The sequence below is a fragment of the Fistularia commersonii genome, chromosome 25 (genome assembly GCF_037954325.1).
Source record: "Fistularia commersonii isolate RoL2024-O1a breed Wild chromosome 25, RoL_Fcom_v1.0, whole genome shotgun sequence".
Lineage (NCBI taxonomy): Eukaryota > Metazoa > Chordata > Actinopteri > Syngnathiformes > Fistulariidae > Fistularia > Fistularia commersonii.
Window position 1 is genome coordinate 1,095,484 of NC_141308.1, and position 25,672 is coordinate 1,121,155.

The window sequence follows — 25,672 nt, forward strand, 5'->3', positions numbered from 1 at the left end:
GCTGGAAAAATATTGTTGAAAAAAGATTCAGTGCAGATAGGGAGATAAAATCATTTTAAAGTGCTAAAGTGGATTGCTGCATTTATGGACAGATGCCAATCTGGTGGCCATTTATGGAGAGAAAATTTCAAGTTAGACGGTGAAAGCCCAAAGAAACTATTAAGACCACTGTGTGATATAAACATTTATGCCGACAACTCTCCTTGTTTTGATCATTTTATATTTCCCAACAATGTATTCTTCCTTCCAACAAGTTCTTCAAAGGGCACATTGGAGCATCACTGTGACAACTTTGAGTGAAACATCTGTTTGATTACACAACACAGCTCCTAAGACAATGTCATCACACTTGTTGAAAAAAATTCCATGTGTCAGAAATTTAATCATAAAGTTCCCAGAACTTCTTTTTGCTTTTCCTGGAAAATCGTTTTCCTTCTATCTTGGTTGTGCAGAGATATTTAACATGCCTTCTTCAGCCGCAGAGCCTCCCGGAACGTTTACAAATGTTTGGTTGCCCGACTGACACACATAAGGTATCTTTTTATTTCAATTGCTGAAGATTGAGACCTTCCTAAACCCAGAATAGTGTCAGCTATTTCAGCAATCGGCTAAAGGGGACAGCACACGACTGTATTCAGCCTTTGTGGGTCTGGCAACTCGTGTCAAGTGAAATACAATGCAAGACTTAACAATTTGCTGACTATCCAGTCGATTTGCAAAGGTTTATTAACATAGTATTGATGCCAAAATGATCAGCTGTGACATTTTAGATACTCCTAATACAATATACAACTTTTTTTTTTTCCAAAGACTTTTCGATGAACATTATGCCTTTTGTCCACTGCCTGACTTTAACCCACCAGGCACACCCCTAATATTTTGTTTTGAGGTGATTTAAGAAGCCCTAACAGAAGAAGACATGCGGTTTGTATTCTCATGGCTGTCTAAGCTTAAATGTCTCCAGTTTCTTTATAGAAGGATTGTGGGGGGTGTTTTGCTGACGTTATTTATATGGAGAAGGTTTTGTAGCCCTCCCTCTTGGCTAGAAAACCAGTTTTGGGGAATTTTTTGGAACTGACATACATCTGGATTTCTGCACTAGAGGGTGCCCCACCTCCTAACTGCCTCTTAAAAAACCAACACGTCTGATAGTCTGCCTTTCTCCAAGAAACTGCAGACCACACCATTGTGAATGCAAACACTTAATGTTCGCTTATTGTTACACCTATAAGAGCAGAGGACAATACTTCCTGCCTCAGTTAAAGTATCTTTGTTATGAGTGTGAAGCAAAAGAGAAATAAACAGACACAATTACTGATATATGCACTCAGTCTGGTATTCATTTGTGGTGCCCCACCCTGGCTGAACTACAATGGATTGGGAGCAGGCCTGTGACTCTTAACTCAATCTGCAGATTCTACGCTCTGCCGCCAGTCTGGCCAATTGGCAGCCCCAAAAATTCCCTTGATGTTTCAGCCCAAGCAGCTTTGAATCCAATCATAAGGCCATAGGTTCCCTTACTAAAGTACACCCATGTTCTGTCACTTAGACACAGGAGAGTTGGGTTCACAGTCAGAAACAGAAACATTTTTAACAATTCAATTTAGTTGGGAAGTGCACTACAAGGCAAAGGTGGTTAAGGTAATGATTTTAATTTTAAAAAGAAGTCATAGTAGATATTAAAGTAGTACATTTAGATAAAGCTGATGCAGCATGATACATAGGCACAAAAACAATTAAACCTACATGAGGATTATTGTGTCATTTTTTTATAAAGTTTGACTGGGTGTTACTCTACACTTAAATGAAAGACATGTTGGATGGAGGAGTCAAAGACTGTCAGTTTCTGAATGTTGTTTATCCATCATACTTTGAACTGCCATTTTAGAGACTTCTGAGAGTGTGCAGTGAGTTATGAATGATTTTCTATTTGTAGCTACCATGCAAACAAAGGCACCCCTTTATATTTATGCCTCATCCCACTCTCTCATATTCGACATCGAGGGCTTCAAGGCTTTAATTAAATTCCAATCCCCAATTCCACTCTCACTTCACCACTGACTGTCCCCGTCTCTGTGGGAGGCTGAGAAGCTCGGTTTACTGCCTGTTGTGGTTTATTTGAAGGGTCGAGAGTGCTCTGGAAACCCCAGCCATTACGATAGAATTCACACATGTGGTGCAGAGAGACAAAGAAAAAGTCTTGTTCTTAGACAGGGGATTGCAGCGACAGTCTGGTCAAGAATTTGAGACACTGCCGCATGTGTCACCACCTGAGCTACAGGATTTTAGCATTCTCACATCAGTCATTGATTCCATTCCATCATGTGGCTTTTTTTTCATATGGTTTTGTTATTTTGGGTTGTTAAGACACCATCTGATTAACTCAATCATTGCATCTATCAAAGCTTTTCCATACCACAAGGCCACACACTATCAAAGTACAGGTTGCTGGCATCAACGCATAGTAGTGCCAACAAAGTGGAATCAGCTGCAGTATCAGACTGTCATCTGGGACTCCTGACAGAGATTTGAGGGGCTAGACTGAGCAAGTCCAGTCCAGCAGGGAGCAGCACAAGGGGAAGGATGAGTTCTGCACCAATGATCCAGACTGACAGTGATGGACAGGTTCAGAGAGGAGAGCTGATGGCCAAAGTTTTTCTCCTGTCTGGACAGTGTTTGAAAAGATGGATATGACAGCTGCAAGGACTCAAAGTCCAACAGGGCATGTGTGCCTGTTCCAGAGTGTTGATATAGGTGTGCATTCATGTCAAACGGTCAGCCAGAGCCATAAATGTGAAAGTTGACACTGAAATCAGAAACCTGTTTTTATCTTCAATGTTTGTCCATTCTAGAGAGACGGATGTACCACTATAAAGTTTGTAAAATACAATAGGGCTGCTACTAAAACTTGTCTCAGTTGTTTGACACTTGTAGATGTTCATATTGTTATCTGAGTCACTAATGCTGCAGAGAGGGACAGGTACAGGATGGAGCGGGTGACACACAGAGTGCACCTTAGATGAGTGGCCGGTCAATCAATGGCCATATAACCAGACTCAGACAATTTGCGCTCAGATTCATACCAATGGAAATATTATTATTAGTAATCATCATCATTAATAATGATAATAATAATAAAAATTCCAATAAGAATAAGATTAGAACAAAGATAGAGTATTTGAATGTACAAAAACAAAACTTTTAGAATCAGTTACTTAAAGTGAAACTACAACAACAGTGTTTTTGACAGGTCCTGAGTAAATTCCGAATCATTTCTACTTTGTGAAAATCCGACACTACTGATTCTTCAAAAATAATTTCCAGTGATAAAGGATTTTCAATCCTTTACTAATTATCAACTAGTGACTAATAGTTGCATATATTTTTCTTTTATGAGTAATATGGTCCAATAATGTCCTCAGTGATTTTCTGTTTAAAATTTCAGGATTCCCTCTGTCAAGTAATAATGCAAGAACAAATGCTCCCAAAGGTAGCAATTAATGCTGAACTCATAATGCATATTGGTACCTGGGAGCCTTGGATCCAACATGATTCTTAGCACCCTCCCTTGTGCCATTTACCCAGATGTCTGCTTTGATGAGTCTCATAGTTTTTCTTAACCAGTTCTGTGTGTCGGCTTTGTATGCTTGCGCTCTAAATTCACAGAAGTTCCTCTGGGTATAGACCACTGTCTTGGTGATGGCTTATATTTACAATTATTCCCAGGGACATCTACAAGTCTTTTTCCAAGATATTTTAGACATCCATAATCGTACTGAACACGTCTGGCTGCACATTCTTTTTATGATGAAATGAATCTGTTTTGATTATAAATTGTCCTCTATGATTTGCTGTTCCTCTAGGAAATGCCCAGTATATCTAGGACAGATCCTTTTTCCTCCCTCTGGAAATAAGCTAAAGCAGAGACCCTGTCCTCCCCAATTCTTCTTGATGCCTTCAAGGTCTCTATGAAATCTCATACAACCTTTACCCGTATCTGATATATGTTCGTAACAATTCAGCTGAAGTCAGGAGATTCTTTAAAACCTCATACATGATCAGCCCACACAGACAAAAAAAAAGTGAAATGACCACTGCATTGGCCAGATTTGGAAGATTGACATCCTGCATTTGGAACCGTTGGTTTCGGCTGCTTCTTTAGCGTGAGGTAGGCAGCTCTGGGCCTAGGCTTTAGGGGCTTTGTGAGGTTGTTAAAAGTATTCTGGTTCACTTTTCCAGCTGTAGCCTTTCAACAGAACATTAAACAATAAATGCCTGTGAATAGTCACCAGGGAAAACAAAAAATATTGTTGGAAAATTTTGGAAAGGTCAGGAATAAAGTCTTTGGGCTACTTGATTTCTTTTTCATTGTTTGAGAGGGTGATTTTTAAATGCAAAAAAATTAGCCATGCAATCATGTTAAACTGAGATGAGAAAAAAGGATTCCAAACACACAATTAAGACAATCAACCCTTGTGTATCTTTCTCAAACTGGCACTTTGGAATTTGACCCTACTTAAACTATTTCTTTAGAAAAGTTCTGTTCGCAAGGTTGAATTTCCCTTGAATCAAATTTCATATTGATGCTTCAAAATAGGCGGCATGATGGGACAGTAGTTAGTATTATTGTGTGGAGTATTATTGTTCTCCCTGTCTTTGTGTAGGTTTCCTGTGGGTTTTCTGGCTTCCTCCCATAATCCAAAAACAGGCAGTCTGGTCACTGAAAACCCTGAATTGCTCAAATGTGTGAATGAGAGGGTGGATAGTTGTTTGTTTCTATATCTAACCATGTGACTGCATGGCATCTGGTCCAGTGTGTACCCTGCCTCTTGCCTGACGACTGCTGGGACTGCTCCTAAACCCTGCATGACCATCACTGCAGGATAAGCAGGAATAAGTATGGAAAATGAATGAATTAATACTTTAAGTATTGGTACCAGATTGGAGAGACCCATGTTCTCTTAATTTTGATGAAATGTAGGACTTCCTAGCCATTTTATGACACTTAATAGTAGGACAGCCACAGCAGACACCAAGTTTATTATTCTACAATTGTTAAAATAGAAATAGAAGATAAGTGCCGTTTACATGCCCCCTAATGGACCCAGCTCTCTTCCCTTGGTTCTCTACCTCCTCTGCATCCATGTTTAAATAATTTCTGTGAACATGTTATGGTTAAAGTGCTTTTGTCATGCTTAGCTTGAACAATATTAACTGCACCCTGTGTAACTAAGCATTTGCCGATTTGCCAGACATAGGCTTTCAGCTGAATGAAGACATTAATTTCTCAGTGGAAAAACAGCAGAAAATTTCACACTCACTGTTTAATTGTGGGTTAGATTTTGCAGTTTTGCAGGGCTTGAGAGCCCATTTGGTAAAATAAAATAAATTACAGGGGTTCGAATATGCCAGTATGACATCAGAAATGTGAAAGGCTGTACAGTATTTTATTATTTCTGGGTGACATGCAACACGGTCATTTCTATATTACAATTTCAAATCCCTATGTAGGCATAACAAGCTCTTTTCCAGCTAATGAAAACACACATATTTAGTATAATTTTTGCTATTTCAAGCAATGTTGTAAATATTTTATTCAATTTTCAGACTGTTCAATTCTACAAATGTTAGCTTTCATTTATGGATAAAATCAATTGGACATACTGTCTATAAATCCTGATATGCTGCTTGCTCAATATCACAAAATCAATGGCATTGTATAATGTATTGCTTGCCATTTAGAAAAATACAGATATTGAAGTAAACAGCTTAATAGGCTGACTCTGAAGGGCCAGTGCTATATGCACTGTATGCTTATCTTGTATTTCTTTGTATTTTCTTTGTATTTTCCTTTATTTTACACAATAGCGCTCAGTCACCTTCTCAGCAGCCTGAAAACTGAAGTGACGAGAAAGAGAAATGAGAGAGCACAGTATACGGTTAATGACATTTGGCAATTATTGTGCACTTGTTTTCCTCTCCAGAATCTGTACGATTGAGTTCCCAAGATGCAGCTCTTGAATTGAAATTCATCTCCATGACATTACCCATGGTGAGAGAAGTGCAACCTGACCCACTGTTGCGCTGTGCTCCTCATAAACCAAAAACAGAGGAAAATATTTCCAGGTAAGGTTTGAAAAATCAGGCCGTTTCAAAGATTTTACTCTCTCATGAAACTGAGTCTGCAAATCTGCAATGCAGACAAAGTTTCTTTGAAGACACTTCTTCTTTGCATATTTTAGAGATAATTCTTGCAAATAAATGAAAAAGAAGAAGAAAGAAAGTTGGGAAGTTATTTAAAAAGAAAGAAAGGAGAGTAGGAAGAAGGGCAGACATTTTTTTTTTTAAATTTTAGGACATTCAGGGAAATGAATTTGATTAAAACTCATTAGTAACAATCGCAGTCACAACAGGAAAGTACAGACCATCTCGCGGTGGAATGACTGGTTTGAATTCTAGTGCAGTGCAGATGTTCTGACCAGGAAAACATTGTCTCAAAACTGTTTTTTTACTTGTATAAAATGTAATATACTGAAGAAACTGTAATGCGTCATGACTGCCTTCCTCAGTAGGCAGTTTGTGACAAAAATTTTCTCTCTCACAGGCTCCCTCTGAGACACTTTCCATCCAAGTATGATAGCACAGATCTCCATTCTAGTCCTACCTATTATCCAATAAATATTTATAAATTGTTAATGTGGCACAGTATAACATAGTGCTTTATGGGGTAAAAACAATGATCAAATACAATTTCAGATGTTTTACAATAGTCAGCTTCAAAAATATTGAAGCACCAAAAAAAAAATAAATGAAGCTGACCAGATTGTGTTAAACAAAATCAGCATTGAAGATCAACAACAATGATAATGACAATAACAGTAATATAGTTACTATTATTACAAATAATAATAATAACAACAACAAAAATATTTAACCTTCATGCAACGGACCATCAGTAAGACTAAACCTAAGCTAGATTTACAATTTTCTAGTAATTTAATTGTCTTCTGGTTTGAGTGTTTTAAGTGTCTTCTATTGTAACTATATTCCCTGCATTGTGTCTTATTTGTCTAATTTTCTTGTAGAATAATATGCATTTGTTCTATTGAGAAATGATTGTTAAGTTGAGTGATTAATTTTCTGACTGCTTTGTAACCTGACCATTTGTTTGGTGGTGTGATGAAGTTGTATGACAAATTAAAGATCTGTAGTTCTAATCTTGAATCATTTCAATAATTTGATGTCAATCTCCCTTTGAAAGTACATAAATTTTCAGTTTTTCTAATATCTTGAAAACTATTAGTGAAAAGAAATTCATCACATTAATCATTACTGCATTTTACTGTGCAAAAAAGACCTAAATGTTTCACTAACTGAAGTTGCATGAAAGTTTCAGTATTTAAAGCCAGCTTAATGTCATGGTCTTAATCCAACCCCAACCTCTGAAAGTCAAGAGTGATTCCCCAAAGCCATTTAAACCTTTGAGGCCGAGCATTTTGGATGAACCCACTACTATGAACCCAAGAAGTATAGAGAGCTCCTGGTTTAGATGTTTAAATGAGCCCCCCCCTGAAACAGCTGGAGGAACAGTGCCTGTTTATTTGATGGTAGGAAATTCAAACAGCTGAGCAACTTCCAATGAAAATTTTTATTCCCATTGTCTATAAAAATGTTGGCAATTCCTCCAAAACAATTATTGGCATCGCAGTGAAACATGTAAAAAGTTATATGTGAGATGAAGACCCTTTAATACTCAAGAATGGGGAGGAGATTTAAGAAGTTAAGGAAACAAGAATCTTTCCAAGACAAATTTAGTTATAACACTCTAGTTTTCCCGTTAGACAAGAGAGTGTTTACATGTGTTTTTATTTGTTTTATTTGTAACTTGTGAGCCAAACATTTTGATGACATGAAAACTTGCTGGATTGGGCTGTGAACAAGGTCATTATGTAGAAGCAAGGTAGAGCTAATGAAACTTGATGACACAAAATGACACAAAAATAGATGGGGAACTTTATTTTTCCTGAAGTTGTCACCTTGTTTTCTAAACAAAAAAGCCAGTCAACAAAACACTCTCTGAATGTTTTTTACTTCAAGCATGACATTGAATACTTTATCCCTGTAAATTCTCCTTCTTACCATAAAACTGTTTTTCATCCATTTGGCTTGATCCATTTTAGTTGTGTGACTGTAACCTCAGGTCTTTTAGTTCACAATTTCACATTTTTACAGAGTTTCATGACAAGGAAGTTGCTGTAAACAAGTCTTGCCAATTTGAATGTCCTGTTTTACTTTTTTTGTCTTTTATACATTAATAAACACATTGAAAAGAAGAGTCATTTCGTCAGGTTCCAGGGTTACAATGCAAAGGTTGTTCTCTGTTTGAATGGACAATCAAAGGGGAAATTCAGCAGGGATACAATGCATATTGCCATATTTCATTTTTAAACACCCTTCTCACTTTTCCGTCATGTTCAACATGATTTACATTACATGATAAACAGATCATTTTCTTCCCCTATTACAAAGAAAAAAATGTAATTATGATGTTTTCTCTCACAACAAATGCTGGGATAATTGGTTGAGTATTGGAAAACTTCTCCTTAGATGTGTTCACTAATAGCAGTCAAATGTTCAACCTGTGTCAGTGGGAAATACTTTGCTGTTAGTTAAACAGACAGCCCTACAAAAACACTGGGCTCTATGGAGTGTTTACTGTATAATGGGTGTGACAGGCTGCCTTTGCCTAATTCTGAGCTCATGGCTGGTGTTTCCTCTGAGGTGAGGTTGGTTTCACGATGCTATGAATCAGGTACAGATTGGTCCTGACGTGTTAGATTGTCGTCAGAATGTCTCACAGCTGCTTTCTCTCATGTTCTCCTTTTTGACCTCCTTGGCTTTCGAATAAAAAAACATTCATTTTCTGTTCCACTAAAACGCACGCATGTGCAATGATGGCTTTTTGTGGTGAAAACCCATGAAAGGATTTAAGCAACCAATGTAAATTACCGTTACTCTCATACAAATTTTAGAACACTGCATTTTTAGATTAACATTATAGCATATTGCTGCAATATTTCCAGTTTATCAGTATTGAACATTTAACAGATGTCACTGTCAATTTTCAGCTCTATAAACAAGCAAGGTCTCAGAGTCATCCTGCAACCCTGCGCACGAGTGCAAAATAAATTATGGACCCAAGCTGTAAAACAGTAAAGGAACAAGAATTGGTCTTGTTAGGGAGTTTTGTCAGCATGAATGATCAATATTTAGTAGAACTAAATATCAAGTTTGCATACAGAGAAGGTAAGTAAACGTGCTGCGCCATTGGACTGGTAGTAGGAGCGAAGCAAGCGCGCAGGATGTTCTTTATCTTCATGCTGCAGAGTGAAACGTAAAGGAATGTAAGCTGTATGTGTATAGAGGCCCTACAGAAATGTAATACACCTTGTGCATTGTGGCACTGGTAACAAGATCATGCATGGTTCATGTGCTTCTTTAGGAAAAGATTCTAATCAAGAATATAAGCATTGTTTGCAAGAATGCCTTTTAATAATAATGCTATTATTTGCTCCATACAGACATTGGTGGAGTCATTAAACGCACACACACACACACACACACACACACATACACACACACACACACACACGCACACACGCACGCACGCACGCACACGCACACACACGCACACACACGCACACTCATATAAATATATATATATATATGTGTGTGTGTGTGTGTATATGTATATGTATATATATGTATACACACACACACACACATATATATATATAAATTTGTATACATATATATGTATGTATTTATGTATTGGTATATGCGTATGTATATGTGTATTTTTACAATATTGGTCTTGAAATGTCCACATAGTGGGACGATTAAAAGCAGATTCTGTTTGATTCTATTCTGATCTCACTCGCGCAGACACACACTCACACACACACACACACACACACACACACTACACACACACCCATACATATATGTGTAAATACACACATATATGTAGGCTCCATATGCTCCATCATCACACATCAATTTGTATTTGGAATCAGCTTTTTGATGCTATACTGTATGGATAGATACACGCACAGACATATATACAGGTTTATTCACATATTTGCGCAAGTATAAGCCGATACACACCCCACTTTTTTGGACCATACTCTGTGAACTGATTTTGAATGCAGTATTTGCCTTTGAAGTCTTTTTGATGATGGACATGAAATATTGTCCAACTCACCAGAGGCTTGGACATCAAACAGATCCAAATGAAAACACGGTAATGTCTTCTCGGACTGATCCTTATTGCGCCTTGATTTGCCGCAGCCCCACCGAAACTGGGCTTTGACTGTGAACAGATAAAAGATGGCTTGATGAACGACATACTTTCATCTTCAGCAAACTCTGACAACTTCTTCATTTGCAACTCAAACACTGCATGGCTAATATGCTGCATCATATTATAATCAGATAATCGCAGATGGTAATCTGAGTGACTCATTGAAAAGGCAGAATGGAGGGATCGGCTTCAAGAGGACAAATGACTGCAATCATTGAAGCAAAATAAGGCAAAGTCAAAATATATTCATATGCTCTGCATCAAGAACCCCAAGTCTTTGGGGAAATGACATGATCATCTATATACTGTTCAATTTCAGAATTCAGTGTTCTTAAAGATAATACGGTGAAAGAGCTAATACGTATTATGGGTGACTTGAATAATAATGAACCAATATATATTCACCATGAAAAACTGATCCTTATGCTCTGCAAAAAGGAGCTCAGCACATTCATTCATCACAAATTTCAGTGTTCTGAAACTGTAGACAGGATATATCCCATTCTTCGTTTGACATCACGCATACCCTGAGGGGTTAGTCTCAAACGAAGCCTATTTTTAAGCCACCACGTCCATTCTTCATTGTTTATAATACGGAGGGTTTCACAGATCGTGTCTTTCCAAGTTAACTGGGAGTGGGTTATTAACTTTTATATTTAATTTGATTTTTAACTGAGTAAAAGCCAAGTTTCCAATATATTTTGGAGGATCTTTTGAATTTGCAAAGCTCAATTAACCCCAGAGGTCGGTGTTCAACCAAGGCGGATCCGCCATGGTGGACTCTGCATCATGCTTTTGACAGCAAACTGGCTCTCTGCATAAGCTAATAATGTGCACCATATACAGGGACTTAATCTACATCTGCTGATGTGTGTGCATGCACGTGTGGCAGCAGGATATTCCTAGAGAACTATGAGTGAAATGTACACTAATTGGTTAATCTGCTACATGTATGACAGGAAATGAATAAGCTCTGTCTTGAGGATTCAATGCTATGATATCATAGTTTGAAATTACAGTACTTACCAAAATGATTGATTCACATCTTATTAACAAACATAACTATTTCTATGTATTCATAAAATTGTAGCCAAACAGTGTTGTGTTGCCAAATATTGAATTGAGTTGGCTGTCTTCCTCCATGGCAGGATTCTCTTGACACCCCAAATATTGAGACTTTTAAATCTCATTGACTAGACCAGGTTGACATGTAATTTCATACTTTGCAGTCTTGCAGTTGCCATTTTTATCATACAGTTGGCTCAGCGGTCAAGTCTTTTTTGGCTTGATCCTAGTGCTTCATAAAATACCGAAAAAGTCAAAAGTGGATTCAATATCAACTGTTTTGATCCTTTTTTTTTATCTTAATGTTCATTTGATAGTTTTGATTTTAATACAGTATGTATCAGCTACTGACAATATGGGGTATTTTTTTGAAACAAGGATTAATAAAGTTAAAAAAAAAAAAGGTTTTGGGTGATTTGTTGAAGAAAACACAGCGATAAATTAGGCCTGTGCACCTTTTTATGTTATATATGAATAATCAGGCAGACATTTGTGAACAAGAAAAAATTCACATTTATTCAATATCAAACAGGAGTTGAATTAAATATCAGTTGATAATGGGCTCTTCCAAAAGAAGTAAAATGAACCTGATCAGTGCTGTAACAACTTTTCACACTTTTCAACCACGTTCCTTTTTACTGAATAGTTCAGTTAATAAATTAATTAGTGTCAAAGGATGAAAAATGTCCGCAAAAACTGCAATATTGCATTGACACAAACATAAGTCTTGAATCCTGACAATTTCTTTCAAGTTAAATAAATTACACGAGTATCCAATTCACTCCAAATCTGTCCATGGCCCGGTGATAACAAATATACTACTGGCAAAAAAATCAGCATTCATGAAAGCATAAGCACTTCACAAGCAGAGACGTGAGCATGACTTCATATGGACTGATATCTTTTGTAATATATATATATATTTTTTTTTCATATTCAAACATACTACAACAAGTCAAGTGTGAGAGGAAAAAGCACAGTTCCACCATTTTGATTAACCTTGTTGGAAGATTCCTATTAACACTGGAAGGGCATAACTAATGAATGTTCGCCATTTCTTTTTTTTTTCTTTTTCAAAATTTTGTATTTTTTTTCTTTTTCTACTTTTTTTAGCTTTTACACTAGAGGTACAGCAAAATATATTTTCTTCAGCTGTTACTTTGACAATAGTTAATTGTGCAATAGAGAAAATTTAAGGCCTGAGTCAGAATTAGTGGTTTCTTAACTTTACAGTCCTGAATGTGGAGACACACTAGTTCTAGTTCTGCACTTGATTAAAAAATACCCTGGTTCTGCACAGTTTCCCCAGGATATGTCAGGAGTTTCATTCATCTTTTTTTATTTTAATCCCTCAGTTCACTTCTTTCACACAGTGGGCTAAATGTTGTTCTCTGCACCTATTTAGTCCACCAGCAGAGTTTTCAGTCTGGCCTTAAATGGACAAGTTTTGTGTGACAATGAGATTTGAGTGCAAAAAGTAATTTATTCATTCCTTTATCCGACCGACAACACTCGACTTCCTGTTATGACAGGAAGTGGTATGTGAGGTGTGGATCCAGACTCCAACTCTCATGACATCAACCACAAACACCCATTTGTTGAAACCTGTGCAAATAATGCTGACCAGCTCAGAGGCTGGTAATGAGCTGCATTTGTCCATCAGTGGGGGCCTCTCCTTCCTGTGCACAGTCTTCATTGCTGGGTGGGATAATGCAGCCATCGCTGGTGACACGGTTTATGTGGTAATAGGACAGGGGCTGTGGCGCATCGCCGAGCTCAGGCATGCTTTTATGATACTTGTCCTCACTTTCGCTTCGAGGCGAGGGGGAGAACTCGTCCTCGTCGTCTTCCTCGTCGTCCTCGTTGTCCTCGTCGTCGCCGTCGTCCTCCTCCTCCTCCTCCAGGGGATTCGGTGAAGCTGAGGGTGAGTCTCTCAAGTTTGGCATGCTGGTGTAAAGGGAGTCTCTGTTATTGGTAGGGGAGTGGGAGCCATTGTCCTCCACTGCAGTCACAGTCTCAGAACCATGGCCAGCCGACCCCTCTAGGCGCCTGGAGGCCTTCTGGGCGCTGTAGAGCAGAGAGTGAGTCCTCTGGGGCAGGAGAGGGGCCTCTAAGGCCTCTTTGTGGTGAGTATGCAAGAGCAGCTCCAGGGTGGCATGGCCTCCTCTTCCACCTCCTCTCTGGGGGGATGATGCCTCAGCATGATCTGCTACAATGGCATCATCCTCACTGCTGCTCCCACCCCCGCCTCGGTCCACTGCTACCCTGGTCTGTGGAGGCAATGCTCTATCTATCTCCCTCTGAGTGTCACGGCCTTTGGGAGCACCACGGGGTCTTAGGTTGTTGTGGACTATCTCAGATATTATCATCTTCTCAAAGGCAGCATCGTCCAAGTTAAGGCCCTCCAGGTCACCCGGGGCTCGAACCCCAACAGCCTCATAGTCATCTTCTCGCAGGGAGTAGCTGTTGTTGAAATTGCCATTGAGGGGAAGGGTGTCCATGGCACTGATGTCCCTGCTGTTGGTTAGAGAATGCTGTCCTACAAGAAACGGCAAAACAGCCAGTCAGATATTATTTCTGCCTTTCCATTAAACAAGAGTTTCCAATACACCATCCACATGTACTTGATACTGCTCAGGACACTTCCATCTATTGGTCTTTCATCTCTGAGTTTATTTCAACGTCATATGAATAGAAGAAGTTTTAAAATTCAAATCACCCAATTAGCTCAGAACCGTGTCAATATCTGTTATGGATGCATATCATTAGAGCCAATCTAAGAGATTATCCTGAACAATATTGGAGTAATGAGGAAAAAATGATAGCAGAAACTGAACAAATGTTAAAAACGCTATAAAGTAGCTGATGACCAGGTAACAGCATAGCAGCATAGCAACAAACAGGATGACAGTAAAATAAATACATAGGCTCATGAGGAAGTGTCGTGACATTAATGAATTAATGAATAAAACATTCCGCTTGTTATAAAGAAGGCAAGACAAAAGAGTAATGTTGAACACAGATGGCCGGCCACCTCTCTGCACTGGTCCCCACAAGCACAGCAACAACCCCCACACCACGACAGACAGGCACGGTGCAATGACTCACTTTGCCACCACTCACATCAAGTGTGTCTGCTCAGGCTATCTCGCCTAAGAACAGCTGATGTGCAAAAAAAGTAAAACAGATGCTTTTCTTCAATTGCAGCAAGAAACAACAAAATCACTGAAATAAGAAAAAGTGAAAGCTTGTCACATCCAGCAAGGATTCAGTCGATCCAACTTGGATTGTGTCCTTGTGACTTCGTTTTGCTCAGGCTGAATAATGCTTTGCTCAACTCCTATTGATGTTGGGTCGATGAAGAACGACCTTGAAATTGTGTTTGGAAGAGCTAAAGGACAAACCAAGGACAACTGAATCCTGGACTTTGCAGGTGAAAAGGTTCAGTTGCAAGCACAGTCTTTTTAAGAACTATAATGTGAAAGAAGCACCAACTCTGGAGAAAAATATTTTATTGTCCTTTGTTCAATGGCTTATTTCACACATATTCAAAAACACACACGCTCATAGGCATGCACGCGCGCCCACACACATACATTCACACAATCATGAGAAAAAAAACTCTTTCAACAAGTGGGCTACTAATCTAAAAGCTGGAGTGGTTCCATATACTGTGAAGTCTTAAGGAAAAAGCTGACATTTGCTTGGTGAGAGGGTGTCATCATAGGCAAGGGACAGCTTGTGTGTGTGTGTGGTTGGACTTTCCAAATAAAATTGTCTTAAAAAAATGATTGGTACCAGTGAACTAAGAAAACAACATTGAAAAATATGAAAGGAGCTTTAGCGCTCAATGGGCAAAGAGAGTGTGAAAGGGAACACTAAAAGAAAATAATCTTGTATTTACAAGTGTAGATGTATTATCTGGAGAGCAGGGAAATAAAACTCAACTGGACACCATGACAGCTGCACTCTGGAAACTATCTGGGAACCTATTCTGTAGAGATCCATTCCAAGATGTTCTTTGAGATTTTATTGCATTGAATGAACATCTGCAGAGCATTATTTAGTATTAATACATTTATTACAGAAGACACTCTCATCCGTTGCAGGAGGTGAATGTAATGTCTGTAGCAGATATTTGAAAAAGCCCATGTTGAAGTTGACAGGCTCTAAGCATGTCTTTCATACTTGGTGAGGTTCATATAAAGGTTTGACGTTTGTGTGCCTGACTGTTGCCTGCTCTTCACCACATACTTTCCATGCGTTCTTTAATTTCTTTTCCCGTTCGTCATTGCATCTTGATCTGCTGTTAAATAAGGCTTAAGTAAGGGTAATCTTCCCTCTTGGGTTGTCGACCTACTCTGTTGCTCCTGTGTTTGAACACCAAAACAGTTCCTTTCTGTTTCTCGTGGTATAACAGATGTATACACTGACATTCGAAATTACCTTTTAATTAAATATCACCACTTTCACCTGTTTCGAGCGGTGTGTTGTTAAAATGCAATTATCCTATGGTGATTAAGCAGGTAATCATTTTAGGGTGATAAAGCTAAAGCTATATATGTGTACACACACACACAGGCAACGACGCACGCATGCACGCACGCACACACAAATAACACGTCTTTTTACTATTTTGCCTTACAATCTCAAGAGTGTGATGCACTTCTTACTGAACTGAGAGGAGTTTTTTGAGTGCTGTTAAAGATATATATTATATATAGCCTTTCACTATACAGCTGATATTATGTATTCTCTTTTATCATCAAATGACTGAGAACATCTGAGAGATATATGACTCTGCCCGCACTGCGTCATGAGCTTCTGTTTTTTCTTCTTTGATTGGGTTTCTCTTGCTCTGCCAGTGAGGAACTAGGTCACCATAAACACTGACATGATTGAAATCATAAATGGTGTAATTTGAAGTGACCTGAATAAAATGTAACTATTTCAACATGCACAATCAGGCTTGAGCACAGAATAGTGACATAAATTATTAGAACCAAAGTGCAAATGTCTTGTTTAATGGGCAAGGACTCCCTGAAGACTCCTTAGTAGACAAGCTGAGAGTACTATCTCTGTGTTCACATGGGAGCGCCCTGTCTTTATGAGATCTATAGGAAGTATGGGGATGATGGCAAAGAAAAAGAGCAAAAGCAGACATTGCAATAATTCTAATGTCAAAATATGTCATTTATCTTGTTTGCATTACAAGTTGTAAGAAACGGATCGATTCCATTTTTGGAAATTACGCTAACACCTGTTAGTTTAGCTCGGCACAATGCAATGAGCACCAATAATCCATGTGTGTAGTGTGTTTTTAGATACAAACACACGTGTCTACATAATGACGGTATAAAATGATCATAAGTGAGTTTTGGAGCTACTGTTGGTTAGCTGTTCTCTCCGGCTTCTGTTATTGATTATGCGCTTAACTGGATAGATGGCAATACAACATAATATACAATACAATAGTAACTGCCCTTTTAATTTTGGAGGAAAAAATAAAAATCGCACTCGCTTTCTCCATCAGCATTTTGATTATGAGTTAAATGAAAACACTTAAGGTTCAAAATACATTATACAGGCCGGCGGATAGTGAAAATGGTAACTTGCCCTGTGGAAAGCTTTACAATATCCAACAATAGGGTCAGGTATTATGCTTAATATTTAGGCTGAATACTATGCTATCCAGACTCCAAAAGTGCATCGGTAGGATCTCTGGTAGAGTTGACTGAATGCCTCGTAAACTGAAAATCTTTGATTTTAAAACAAATATTCCAAAATATACAAGCATGGTTTGATTATTATTATCATTATTATTATTATTATTATTATTATTATTATTATTATTATCATTATCATCATTATTATTATTGTTTCTCATGATTCTAATCATATGGTCATGATTCCCTGCTAATTTGCTTTTTTTTTTTTTTTTTTTTTGCTTGATTCTAGATTTAAAACTCCATATAGCCATTGGCTGACAAGAACCTGGAGACAATGGTTGGGAAATCACTTCCAGAACCAGTAGGCATTCACTGTTGAATAAAAACAAGATTTTTTCTAACCAGAAAGCAAAAAAGCATGCTTCACAATATGTTGAGCTGCAGCTTTCAAACAAATGTAAATGTAAGTTTCAATACGGGTGAAAGTTAGATGAGCACCTGGAGAGTGAAAAGCTGGTGGAGAGGGGGTGTTGCACACCACTGTTTCTGCCAGTAGGTTGTTATAAGGGTTAGAATCATGGGTACGGAGGAGAGGGTTAGTTAGGAGGTAGTTGCCAGTCATGCCTGAAACAACAGGAAGGGAGAGAGAGGGAGAAGATTAGTTGGGCAGTCCAGGAAAATGAGGTAAAGACACTGTTTATGGTGCGTGTTGGTGCATAGGGCTTTGTCGGCATATACAAACTGACATTCTCCGTTCACAATCTGGAACTGCAAAATATGTAGAAACTGTGTTCTATTATGGACAGAGCAGTTATAGAAATGTTTGTCAAAGCGAGACATTATCCAAACAATCAGAGGATGTGGCTGACAAACAATATTATCACAACAAGTGTTGACCAAGCAACACAATCAGCAGCAGTGTTTATGTGAAACAAATTCATCCAAACAAACGCATCCAGTTGAGATGCTAGACAAAACATTTCCATGTGGCCTAACCTGGATAATACACTAAACCTACCATTCATGGCATGCTTGTGTAAATCCTCAAGAATATAATAACCACTTTCTGTCATTTGGATCCTGACTGAAAGAGTCTGCCCTGGCATTTGCGTTCTTTTTTTAATCACAGCTGCAGTCTCATTTGTGCTAGCAGAGTCTGCCTGAGCCTCATGAAACCAGAATTCTATCCCAAAACCTGCTTTGACCTCAGCCTGACTTTGCTCAGCACCCCTCCTTGATCATAATGATCACTGCAGGCTGAAGATGAGTTAGGCTGCTACTGCACGGTCAGTCTCTTCAGTCGGAGTTGCTGAAATGTGAAGTTATCAGTAACATATCAAACAGAGTCAAATGTCTTTTCTCTCTGTTCCTCTTCTTTAATATGACCCAAGAAGGCACAAATAAGCAAGGGAGATCTGTGAGCTATGAAATAAAAGCAACATTTATTGCTATTTTTGACTGCTTAATGCTAAATAGTGCCATATAGGTTGCATCCATTCAAGGTCTTTTTGTGAATTTCAAGCCTCAATATCCAGAGAATAGCATATTTGTCTCATCTGGTATTGGAAGAAGCCCTGTGCTTACCCTGGTTCAGTGTGGAGGTGCTGTTTATGTCCCCTGAGATGAAGGAGGACTCCGACTGCTTCCTCACAGTGTCATTCCACATCCGCCTGATGCGGCTCTGGGAGGAGAAGAAAGAAGCCATTGATCAGGACTCGACATGGTGCTGTGTTTAGTAAAGTCTCTTGGCGCAGTAGGTTGAGTGGCTGTGTGGGTTTGTGATTCAAAATAACACTTGTATAAATGATTAGACTGAAACAAATACCACACAATATATTGATTGAAAGTATACCAAAAATAGATCACCTAACAGTACTGCAACTTGTAATTTGAGAGACCAGCCATGAGTAGTTTAGCTTTTTCGGTCAATAGCCAGGGCACAATCTGCCACCAAACTCCCCGAAGAGCTCTTCAGAGCGATCTAACTACATCACCAGGGAGAAAATTACGAGATGCCTTCATTCATTTAGAACCAGCACTATTTTTTTTATCTGTTCAGAGGATCTATCCTCTCAAAAAAGATCAACCTAACAAACACCCTGAAGGAGGATCTAGAATGAGGTACCTCGTATAGATTTCAATCAGCTGAGAGTGGCAAATGTCACTCTTAATTACCCGCAGATATCTCAATCAAATTCAAGTTATTATTATCTATCATCACAGCAACTGGGATTCTTCAAGAAATGTTTTGGCAGTCAAGCCTGGCAGCCTTTGCCTGTTTCCTTAATGACCGAACAATATCTCAAATGAAGAGCAGGAGCTATCTTTCATTTCTACAATAACAGTGTCAGAATACATCATAGTTTCACTACATTATACAAGCATTCTCACAAGAACGGTTTAGCAAGCCAATGAAAAGTTCAAAACACAGAAGATTTGTTTTTTCACTGAATAAACAACTACAGACATTTTCTAAATCCTCAAATCCTGATGTCTCTCAACGTACCTGTGTTGCCGATGAATAACGGGCTGTGGATCGAGATGTGGACGTCTTGGCTGAACTGTGAGAGCCTTCAGATGGCAGAGCGCCACAGCACTGGGACTGACGGAAACATTTACTATATTCTTTGCGGACCTGCAGCAGAAGAAGTCATTAGAAGAGACAGAGTGCATGGATCCAGACAACTATACAAGCCTCCTGATACCCAACACGCTGGGGATGCAATTTTCCAATCTTTGTGAAAGGCCATTCAGCTGGATGGCATTTGACAAGGATACTATATCTGGAGGAACAAACAATACTTTAATAAGATGCTGAAATGTTCATTTTCAATTAGCAGGGATAAATATTAGAATAGAAAAAAAAAATAGATATATATTTCATGGTATTTCTTTGTTCCCTTAAATTAGCATAGAACCATTTGGCTGTCATCAGGTTTTCAAAAAATTTCACCACTTATTTTTATGTAATCCTGCTGCAATATGGAAAGACAACAAACTGACAAACTGATAAACTTGGATTAAAACAACCCTTCCTAGTGGGGGGGAATTATAGAGAGAGAGAGAGAGAGACTTGATTTGCTCTACATACCCAATCATCCCCATTTTTTCTCTATTAATATATGTTTTGTTATTAGTTTATGTGACCTAATATCCGTCTAATCGGTTGTTTTGTCAAACTAATACGTGAATATGACACCTTGGACTGTGGAATTATGATATTGTGTCCCTTTTTTCTTGGGCCTTGCAAATAACTTGAATTGTAATTATTCACAGGATACGATCATACCTTTTTCTGGAGGAGACAGTGGAAGATAAAGATAAACATTCCTTGAAGAGTATTGAAGATAGTGAAGAGGTAAGCCATCACAATAGAGGATTCGTTGAGGAAGAACAAGCCAAAGGACCATGTCAATCCCAAAAGACAAAGTAGGGCAAATGCTCCCAAAACCCATGACCTGAGAAAAAGAGGAAGAAAAACAGAAGATAAATGACTCGGTTCCAACAAAGGGGACATTTCAGAAAAAACATATAACATTTGATAACATCTTTTTTCAGATTGAATGCCCTTCTTCCACAGAACAGTGGTGTTAAAAATGCCCATTAAGTGTATTTTGGAGGACTTTTGTTAAATAAGTCATACTCCATGAATTCCCGTACGAAGTTCTGGAAAAAATACGCTTGTGTAATTTTTGTGTTCCTTGGGGTTTGCTACAAGACTGCAACCTCAGCAGGATTTTTTATATGTGGCTTCCAGGAAAGCCTAGAAGAAACAAGATAACTTCAGACCTCACAGTTAGTTTCAGTAACAGTATTGACAGACAATTAGAGAAGTGAGCCACCCCAAGAGAGGTATACTGACCCGGGGAATGTGACGACAGCATGACACTTAAAGATCCAACAACAACCAAAACCAGAAGCAGCATTTAGAATGTTGACTGAATGTGCTTCCTTTCAAGTTTTTGTAGGAAACATATTTTGTCTAAATCATTTATTTGATCACTATATTAAAGCAAATTTCAAAACAAAGACTAAATACAAGGAGAATAAAACCCACAAATGATACTAAATTATACTTGCAGGGGATATTATATATAATACTTGATAAGTTGTCACAGATAAAGATGATAAACAAAATCAAATTGTATATTGGTTTGACTGAGAAACTCAGCATTGCTTGCCAATTTTTTTTAGATGGCCAGTGCTGGCTAGGCTGGCTAGAGACAAAAGATGGACTCTTTTTTGCTTTTTTAGAATCTTGAAATCCACCAGCAATGCAGTAAAAACCCATTTTCCAGGAAAGCTTGTAAACTGTGCCAGCACAGGAGCGAAAGATACCAAAGGTCAAGACGGCAGTTATGAAGAAAAAAAAAAAAAGGCAATATAAACCTGCATAGTGCAAATACAAAAATCAGAAAATGCAGTTAAAAGGCACCTCCTATGGAGAGAAATACAATCTGAAAGGGGGGAAAATATTAGTCTTGGTGGGTTTAAAGAAGAGAAAAACATATAAATGTGTAACTCTGATGCACCTTTGACATTTCACCGGGGAGACAAAAGCAGTAATGATGCATATTCATATTGTTTTCTTTTCCGCCAAAAACTACTCACTATCCCTGCACTTAAACAAAACTCTCTCTCTGCCTTTCTCTCTCTCTCTTTTGCTTGCTTTCTCTCTTTTCTCTTTTTCTCTCCCTTTCTTTCTGTCTGTCTGTCTCTCTCTGTCTAGTGAAGCCGCCTGATCTCCCAGAGTGGCAACCCTCACCTGATACCCCCTAGCCTGGACGAATCAGGTTTCATGGAGGTGGAATGCTTCACCATCTTGCACATGGTCACCACCAGGAAGATGACATTGACCTGTCAAAACAAAGGAATCTCGGTTTACAGGGTGCACTAAGAAAGGAATTCATTTCTCGATTCTTAGATCCATTGTTACGTTATAGTGACAACTCTAAAGCACTGCTTAATCTATAGTGGCTTTGGATCAATTGTGAGCTTTACCAACAGCATACATCATCCAAAAGGACCACAAAAATGTATTGTTTTGTTAAGGAAAATAGATTATACTGACTAAAAAAAGTGGAGATTGACACTTTGGTGCTCTTAACTCCGCTCTGGTTTTCAACATAGGCAGCACTGACTTTCTCTGTCCTGTCTCATATTTGACATTACCCTTTGTCCTGGTTCATGAGCAAACACATGAAAATGTTCTTCCGTAAGAATACAAGAATCTTATTTGATGGATCCCAGACAGATCCGATGTACCGCAAACAAAAGCTCCGGAATAACACAGAAAGGAAAGAAAGGGGAAGAGTGCCATGTTTTAGAAACAATTTTCTGAGGCCAGGAAAAACACTGGCCTGACTTAAGCCATACATCCACAACAGTTTCCATGCTTTTAGGATATCTTTGTAAGCACTGAATGGCCTGTGACCACCACGGGAAAGGGAGATGAGCTTGAATTTGGCAATGTCACACAAAACTCTGCAATGTCTTCAATAAATACTCATAGAAAAGAAACCATATGTGGATGTTTTAAAAACTACATTTTTTATCTGATCCACTCATGCATTGTCAAAGCGTGACCAATCTAATGTGCATAAGGCAAAACAATGTAAAAAAAAAACCAAAAAACAAAAGTTGGAAAGAAGAGAAAAAAATAGGATTTACTGTATAAGTATGGCTGTAAGAGTGCCAAAAACTTTATTTTGAATTTCTCATTCAACTGAATTCACAAATAACCTGAAAGTTTCTGATTGTGTTCCAATATGGGTCCATTCTTAAATGTTACAATGCAACAGAGAGGGGAAACAAAGGCAGCAAAAGCAGAAAGCAGATGGAAACTGTCAACAGAAGAGAGCGTCGAAGAAAAAAGGCCGCCGATGGTCAGCGGTCAGTCTTTTAGATCACAGCTTAGAGAAATGCTGAATTTTGTCTCCTAGCCACTGGGGCCGATTTACATCCGCATGAGCCGAATGGCCGGAGATGTATTTAACACAACCGCAAGTGATGACATAGATCTGATGAGACAGACAGATGGACAGATGAGGCAAGGAAGGAGGGAGGCACTGTGCAGAGAGCTGCAACCAACTGAACATGGACTTTTTTCATTGGCTGTCTCAGAGGAGCTGTCCACGAAAATATTCAAGCCTTAGCCTCCCTTTTCCAAATACATCTTAAAAAAGGAAATCCTTCCATTTTAGTTCTTTCCCCGGGCTCTGCATGTATTTTTGGATTATCTATAGGTTGGCTACATGGCCTACATGGATAAATGATGTGTTTGAATATCCTTTGCATCACACCAAATATGAAAAGATGAAGGTGGAGATGTCAGTATGCTGGCACTGTCTTCCTCGGCAGGGCTACGAACTGTGGTGATGGTTGTCCGGGCCACCCGCTAAATACTACCATATTCACCTCGCCACCATCGCTTTTGTTTTCCGAAGAAGCTAATGACCTTCATGCATGAGACGTTTTCTCCTCCTGATTGCGTGATAGGAGTATTCTCTAGATGTTTAGCAAGCAACCGAACAGCCTTAAGTTCTTGTCACTCAACAATTCTGATTTCAGAGGATTTCATAGCTGAGTGGACACTGATGTCCTAGTGTCAGCTGTAATGGGACCACTTTCCTTTCATGCTGATTGATCTAAGAGGAGAGTTAACACATTCCTAGTGCACACAAATAGAAAATCTGTTAACGTTTTCAAAGCATTTTTAGCTTGAGATGCACGGGGCAAAAAAAAGGGGGTTTTCCTAATCATGCATTGAATTAAAACCTACCACAATTATGAGTGTTACAGGCCCAATGAAGCTCCAGATGAAGTGGTTATCCACTCTAAGCCAGCAACTGTGGAAAGGAAAAGGTGACATTCAGCTCATGAAATCATCTCAATGCGCAACATCAGGCTGTACCTCATCGATCAGGTACCAACAGCGGTGAAAGAATAAGAAACAGAATACAAACTCCTCTTTCCACAGACAAAAGAAGCCCAACTCTGAGGGAGTTATGCCCTCGTGCATGAGAAGCTGCAGTCTATAAGGAGGTAGTTACTAGATTCATGACTTCACAGTCTGCAAATGTGAGATGAATGAGTGTACAGTAAATACTGCACGGCAGAGAGGAACAGAGCACGTGAAAATCTCTAGGGGACAGCAGTAAAACGCAGGGATATATAGAGGTAGTTTTCTTAAATATATAAAAAAAATAAATGTAAATTTAAGGTCCTCATATTGAGGTCGAATCATATTCAGCTTACCGCTTTGACAAATAACATTGGAAAAGGGTATAAAGTTTTAAACAGACAAGCATAGCAATTATCCACATGCACAGAATAAAACCCTTGCTGGCAACTCCCGATAGCCAGTGTATTCATTACTGTTGCTGCTTTGCTAGTAGGCTCTTCTTTTAGCTGTGACAGGATGTAAATTTGGCAGAGGGCAGAGCTGGACTGGTCTTTGTGATATTACTATCATTAGTGCATACATTCTTGCTTTGGTTGTGTCTTTTCAAGGAGGAGGGAGTGTTATTTGGGGTGAATTTTGTCCTATAAAGAGGCCACGCTTACGCTCGCTGGGTGCCATAACTGTGGTAGTCAATGGCTGCTGATATGCCCACCACGACGGCAGGGAAGAGGTATCCAAAAATGTAGTAGTACTTCCTGCGAGAGAATTCACTTTCAAAGACCTCAATCAGCATGAGGTAGAGCTGCACACCCTCAAGACACATCCAGGCAAATGCAGCCAGAAAGCAGAAATGCAGGACTCCAGCAATGATGGAACACACAATCTGATCAGGAGACAAATGCAGTGGTTACAAATACATGAACACATGTTAGTTTTTTAAACGTGATATAATCAATATTATCATTAACCTGGCTAAAACAAACAACAAAACTAACATAAAATGTTGTTGAATTTATTGATGAATATTATAATGAGCTTTTTGCTATTACAGATGGGATCTCATCTACCACTCTTTTCATACATCCTACACATGGTCATCTGATGCCCATGTGTAAAGCACTATAGTGAAGGGGTAAATTAAAAAAGTGTAAGCAGAGTGGGGCCATTCATGAAATTCCCCATTACCTTTGGTTCCGTCATGTTGATGCCCACCAGGAAGACCAGCTCGCCAATGAAGAGGTTTAGGCAGAGGTTTTTGTGAATGGTGTTGCGATCACTTTGCAAACCTCTGAAGAAGCAAAAAGTGTAGAGACTAATGGCCAGACAAACCAGAGACACTGCAATTCCCATCCTAGTGATGACAGTAAGAAGAAGCTCATGGACGCTTCCCTTGGCCTGTAAAGAAAAGAAACAGCCTTTATTTCCACCTGATTGGTACAGCATAGATATAGCGATTTTTACTCAGTTTTTCCCCAAAATACTCACTGTGTATTGATGAAACTTCCAAAAAAATAACAAAGTCATCTATAATATTGTCATGAAGACAGACATTCTGACTTCAATGTTGTATGTATAGGAAGACTTTTAACAGTACACCCCAAATGCTGGTTCTCCTTGTAGGTATGTACACAGAAATGATGCCAAAAAGAGCCCTGAGCAACATGTGATGTA

The 25,672-nt window shown here is 38.8% G+C and overlaps 1 protein-coding gene across 12 annotated transcripts in view; it reads right to left on the reverse strand.

The window, feature by feature from the left end:
- Positions 1–11,917: 11,917 nt before the first annotated feature.
- Positions 11,918–25,672, reverse strand: part of adgrl2b.1 (adhesion G protein-coupled receptor L2b, tandem duplicate 1) — an 85,568-nt gene continuing 71,813 nt past the window's right edge. For 7 of the 12 annotated variants that reach the window (XM_086172322.1, XM_086172324.1, XM_086172320.1 and 4 more), the window contains 9 exons: positions 25,187–25,396; positions 24,664–24,884; positions 23,879–23,945; positions 21,863–21,954; positions 20,387–20,555; positions 19,604–19,732; positions 18,682–18,778; positions 17,596–17,721; positions 11,918–13,967 (listed from right to left, as the gene is read on the reverse strand). In XM_086172322.1, the coding sequence (XP_086028448.1) occupies positions 13,057–13,967; positions 17,596–17,721; positions 18,682–18,778; positions 19,604–19,732; positions 20,387–20,555; positions 21,863–21,954; positions 23,879–23,945; positions 24,664–24,884; positions 25,187–25,396 (2,022 nt within the window). In that variant the 3' untranslated portion in view covers positions 11,918–13,056. Of the gene's footprint in view, positions 13,968–14,536; positions 14,591–17,595; positions 17,722–18,681; positions 18,779–19,603; positions 19,733–20,386; positions 20,556–21,862; positions 21,955–23,878; positions 23,946–24,663; positions 24,885–25,186; positions 25,397–25,672 lie in introns of all 12 variants that reach the window. The other 5 variants (XM_086172327.1, XM_086172326.1, XM_086172331.1 and 2 more) reach the window with 4 other exon arrangements.